General features: G+C 38.6%; 1 protein-coding gene across 18 annotated transcripts in view; it reads left to right on the forward strand.

Annotated features, from left to right (window-relative positions):
* The window catches only part of KAT6B (lysine acetyltransferase 6B), a 229,521-nt gene that overhangs the window by 173,997 nt on the left and 49,834 nt on the right, over positions 1–5,690 (forward strand). For all 18 annotated transcript variants that reach the window (XM_089313499.1, XM_089313500.1, XM_051823152.3 and 15 more), the window contains exon 11: positions 2,263–2,404. In XM_089313499.1, coding sequence (XP_089169625.1) covers positions 2,263–2,404 — 142 coding nt within the window. The remainder of the gene's footprint in view (positions 1–2,262; positions 2,405–5,690) is intronic.

Consider the following 5,690-nt stretch of genomic DNA (forward strand, 5'->3'; position numbering starts at 1 on the left):
GACTTGGGCCATCTTCTACTGTGTCCCAGGCCATAGCAGAGAGCTGGATTGGAAGTGGAGCAGCCGGGACTAGAACTGGTACCCATATGGGATGCTGGCGGCACAGGCAGAGGATTAACCTATGGCACCACAACGCCGGCCCCCAAGTCTTTACTTTTATAGCCATTTGTGATTAATGTTAAAAATGGAAGATAAAAGAGGCCAGTGTTGTGGCGTAGCAGGTGAAGATATGCCTGCAATACTAGTATCCCATATGGACACTGGTTCAAGTCCTGGCTGTTCCACTTTGACCCAACTCTCTGCTAATGTGCCTAGTAAGGCAACAGAAGATGACTCAGTGCTTGGGCCCATGGGGCTTCTGGGAGACCCAGAAGAAGCCCCTGGCTTCTGGCTGTGGCCTGACCCAGCCCCACTCAGTGTGGCCGTTTGGGGAGTGAATCACCGACCTCTCTCTTGGTCCCTCCCTTTCTCTCTCTCTAACTGTGCCTTTCATATAAACAAAATTTTTTAAAGGGGTGGGGGGCAGTGTTGTGGCATAGTGCTTGAAATGCTGGCGTCCTGTATGGGAGCCTATTGAAGACCCAGCTGCTTCACTCCGCATCTAGCTCCCTGCTAATGGCCTGGGAAAAGCAGTGGAAGATGACCTGAGTGCTTAAGCCCCTGTTACCGACATGGGAGACCTGGAAGAAGCCCCTGGCTCCGGGCTTCTGCTAGGCCATTGCAGCCATCTGGGGAGTGAATCAGCAGCTGGAAGATCACTCTGTCTTTCCCTCTCTGTAACCCTTACTTTCAAATAAAATAAATAAATTTTAAAAATTATTGAAGAGAAAATAATAGTGTCAGAATTTTCATGTCTTGAAGTAAGATTAGCTGTGACCTTGCCTTTAACTAATATATCCTAAAACAGATATATTATGGATAGATATCTTCCATTAAGTACATCATTATACCTTTTATTAGAATCTTCAAATTTTTTAGGCTACAAGGGTTTTGGTAATTACGAATTTACTTTTCTTCAAGGATAGGTATTATCTTATTAACCAGTCATGTGACTTGAGAAAATGAGACGTGTGTTTCAGAAATTAAGTAGCAGACCTGAGTCCATGATCTTGTTTTCTCTTTGCTGATTACTCCACTTGACTGTGTGTTCTTAAACCATTTTTCAAAAATGCCTATGAGAGGCTGGCATTGCAGAGCAGCAGGTTAAGGCTCTGCTTGCAGCATCAGCATCTCATATCCATGTTGCCAGTTCAGGTCCCTACCAATCCACTTCCACTCTGGCTTCCTGCTAATGCATCTGGAAAGGCAGTGGAATTTGGGCCAAGCTCTTGGCTCCTGGCTTCCACCTGGCCATTTGGGGAGTGAACTAGCAGACAGAAGATCTCTCTCCCTCTCTTTCAGTCACTCTACCTTCATATAAATAAATTTTTATAAAATGCATTTAGCTTTGATTTGTGGGTAATTTTGTCATTTGCTCTGAGAACTTCAAATGAAATTTGGACATAAGTGCAAGATTTGAAGTTAAATATACCGTATGTGTCATTGTATCTTTCCCCAAAACAGTTTTTCCCATACTTGTACCCCCAAAGACCTTGTTGGTGATTCTAAACTTTATTTTGTGAGTACTCCAGTGCCTGTTCATGTTTTTAAGGTGGAGAACAAGTCAGGAGGGCAGAGAAAGCTTTTAGTTTGTTATTCAAAGAGACAGTGGAATTGATAGAGAACAAATTAGATCATTTGACTTTAAATGCTACATATACTGCTTTAGACCATATATAAACCTATGGTAATGAAAGTTACTCATCCAAAAGTAGAAATGGAAGCAATTAATTTCTGGGACTTCTTTGCTTCAAAAGTATTCTGACTATTAAAATATAATAATAAATTCACTTCATTCTAAGTAAAAGATTATTAGTTACACCAGTGATCATATATACTATTGGAAATATCACATTAAATCTGAATTTTGAGAAATATGCATGGCTACCTAATATTTTAGGGTGGTTTTCATAGTACATTTCTAAGGAAACAAATGATTTGTGCACAAAGTAAAGGTAGTGTGTATTATGGATTATGTTGAAAAAATAAATGTAAAGCTGTTTTTATATTCACTTTACTACTGACTTTTTCTTATTTATGGGAAACAATTTCAGATATTGTTAGGTAGCCTTTTTCTGACTTAGACAAAATTGAATAATATTTAATTTTCCCCTGGAACAGTATAATGAATCTCATAGATTCTTGATTTTTAACCCTTAACAGATTACCAAAGCTTTACCTGTGTGAATTCTGTCTTAAATATATGAAAAGCAAGAATATTTTACTAAGACATTCAAAGAAGTGTGGATGGTTTCATCCTCCAGCAAATGAAATTTACCGAAGGAAAGACCTTTCAGTGTTTGAGGTAAGAGCGTATAAATTAAAAACTCCAGTTTTGAAGCCTCATACTTCTAGTTGTTGATTGTGTACTGATTTGTGACTAGAAGGTACAAAGTATATTTAATTTTTGGCACTGAAATTCAGACTGCCCTTTAAAATGTCTCCATGTTTGGGATATTTATCTAACCATATTAAGCAACCATTTAGATTGATGAAGAATCCCTGGTTCATCACATGGACTTTTTTGTCTTCCCTCAAATTCCTGTCTACACCAGATATATTCACCAGTGAATTTATGATCTCAGTTCTTTGTAAATTCCACTTTCTTTGGCAGGAGAAATTAGCTTTGTTCGGCAGCTCCAGCCAATGTCTGGCAGGTGCTCACTCTTCCAGGGAATTGAGCAGCTGTACATGGCTGCTCGATACACAACCACCTGTGTTTCCATCCGTTTCTTGGCAGGATGGATAATCCTTCTGGTGAGACTCCACCAGATGTTGGGACTCCCCCTGATTTGGGTGGACTGCCACCCCTGGAGAACACTGGTTTTCACAGGAACCCCTGTGGCCATATGTCTGTCATTGTGAGTTTCTTGAAGACATTTTGAGTTTTCAGGGTTGATTTAGTAGCAGAAGGTCTTTGCCTTTCTGAAGTTTCATTGTTGAATCATGTTTCTCTTGTCAGTTTCAGGGATCCAGTTTAGCTGAGTCAGTTGTCCTTTCAGAACAAACCTTTCTTTCACAGAACTTCTTAATTCTCTTCATACTCTTCTCCTGCCCAGCTTTGTTCTCTTCTCTGTTACCCGTCCTGGTACATTGTTTTTCATTTCTGGGTGCTCAGAATAAGCCTTCTTTGTGCAGCAGACATACTATCTTCTTTCTCTGAAATTCAGTTTCACTTTGGGATTCCTTTTTTTGTGAATTGTTCAAGCTCAAAATTTATTGTCCTGCCCACAATTTTCTGTTTATTCCTGTCCTGCCATGTCTTACTGCCGTATTTAGCAAAGGGCAGGGAATGACATGAACCAGGCTCCTTCTGTCAGACATGTTTGGGCCCAGTAGTTTCTCCCAGGACTGATCAAGCTGTCTTGGAATTTCCTAAAATTTGTCCTTCTGATTGTGTCAAACTCTTGGCAAGCTTGAAGGAAGAAAGTAGTGTTGTTGATAATATGTTAGTTCTCACTACAGGTCAGGCACGTAGCTTTCTCAACCTTCACATTTCAAGCTGGGTAATTTATTGTAAGGACTGTGCTGTGTGTTGTTGGATGTTGAGTTGCATCCCAGACCTCTGTCTGCTAGATATGAGTAGCATGGCCATCCTCTCTGGGTCTGACAACTGAAAGTGTCTCCATACATAGTCAAATATCCCATCAGGGACAAAAATCACCCCCAGTGAGAACCACTGGGCTAGAGAAAAGTCAAGCACACATTGCCTGACCTTCATGTTGTTAGTATTTGGCTGTTACCCAGCAGCTCCCACCATTGAGACATCAAAGTTGCCTTCACTAATGTCACAAGTTCACTGTGCTATTGGCTCTTTCCTTGATGTCTTAGATCCTTTATTCTAACCAAAATAAAATAGAAATTACTATTTCATTGTTTCCCAAAGGGTAAAACACATTGTTGGCCTTAAGTAATTATTAAATGTCAGCATGAGTAAGCCTGTTGGGTGGAAGCTCTCATCAATCCAAGGAGGCTCTTCTGGGCAAAAAACCTCAGGCTTATTAGGCTCAGGAGAATGGTCTGCTCTTCCAGGCCATGTGATTTCGGGCAAGACCATGCACAGATGAGAGGGAAACTATCAGCAGCACTTCTATAATTTATTCATACAAATAAAGAGTTGGATTTGATGAGTACCAAGACCCCTACTCTAGAATGTGAGTTAGTACTTCACAGTATAGTGTGTAGAAAACTTTCCTCAGCAGTTTACTAATGGGGTCATAAAATGAAGAATAATTACAGAGTTCCATTTTCATACCCCTCATATATAGACCGTACACAACTGATCAGAATTCACATAGTCATCTCTATTTTTCTGGTATATATGCATAAATATAAATATAAATATGAATATATATTTCCTTTTTGTAATGTGCTGCCATTTCCAGAAGGATCATACTCTCAATGCATAAAAATTTGCTTTAATTAAAGAGAGAATTGTATCCTCTGTGCCTGTTACCCATGTTTGATTATGTTGCTATGTGTGGGATCTGGGTTTCATCCAAGGGAAATAGTTATATAAAGTCTAAAAATAATTTTTTAATATGAGAACCTGTATGGTCCACAGGAGACATGAGAATGGTCAAGTTCATTGTTAAAGAGCTCTGGTTAGCAGATATCTGCTTCCTCTAAGGAAAGTACTAGGGAAATTCCTCTTAAATCTGCTGTGCTTTCTGTTTTCAACAAGTAATGATGTTTGATAAAATATATTGGCATCTGTTCCTAGCCTCCTGTCTATGGCCATCAGTATCACAGCTTAAAACTTTTATTTTGAAGAGCAGTAGATTGTCATCATGGTAGTTATTGTAGGCTGAAACTCATCTCACTCTTCTCTGTACATATTCGCAACACAGAAATTTCATCTTTTCCAGTTATATTTAAAATGCTTGGGGTAAAGCCAAAATGGAAGTCTCTTTTGCTAATCCACACTTCAGGGGAATCAGAATAGTGCAGCTCATTTATTTTATTTTTATTTGAATTCTCTTAGAAAACAAAATAAAGCTTAACTATCTGGAGAGGTATTTTGATTTCTTTGCAAAGGCAAAACTCTAACCAAGAAATACTTGATTCCAATAAGGAAGACATCCCTGATAATCTTTTTTGGAATAATGCACAGCACAGTCCCTACAATAAATTACCCAGTTTGAAAAGTAGAGAATATCCAGGTTGAGAAGCCACGTGCCTAACCTGTAGTGAGAATTCACATATTATCAGCAATACTACCCTCTTCCTTCAAGCTTGCCAAAAGAGCTTGACACAGTCAGAAAGATGAACAGCTAGTTTTTAACTTGTAATAAATTACAAATAAAAATTATTCTGTTGCTAATGATTATTCTTTCTGTACATGGCTTACAGAGAATTATAACCTACCTTAAATTTATTCGTTCACTCTGATTTAAGAGAAAAGTGGAATTCTGATTTGCCTGGTGGCAGCTTTTTTTGGTCAACTCTGTACTTGTTTAATGGAGTGTTTTAATCTCTCAGTTTAGGATTTGGAAATAAAATTAAATACTTTATGAAATGCTGTATAGAAGAAACAATGTTATTGAGTGCTATTTTTATGTTAAATAATGTTGTCTGCTTCTTTTTGCTAG

This window comes from Oryctolagus cuniculus, chromosome 15 (genome assembly GCF_051225735.1).
Source record: "Oryctolagus cuniculus isolate XC-2025 breed Fujian yellow rabbit chromosome 15, ASM5122573v1, whole genome shotgun sequence".
Lineage (NCBI taxonomy): Eukaryota > Metazoa > Chordata > Mammalia > Lagomorpha > Leporidae > Oryctolagus > Oryctolagus cuniculus.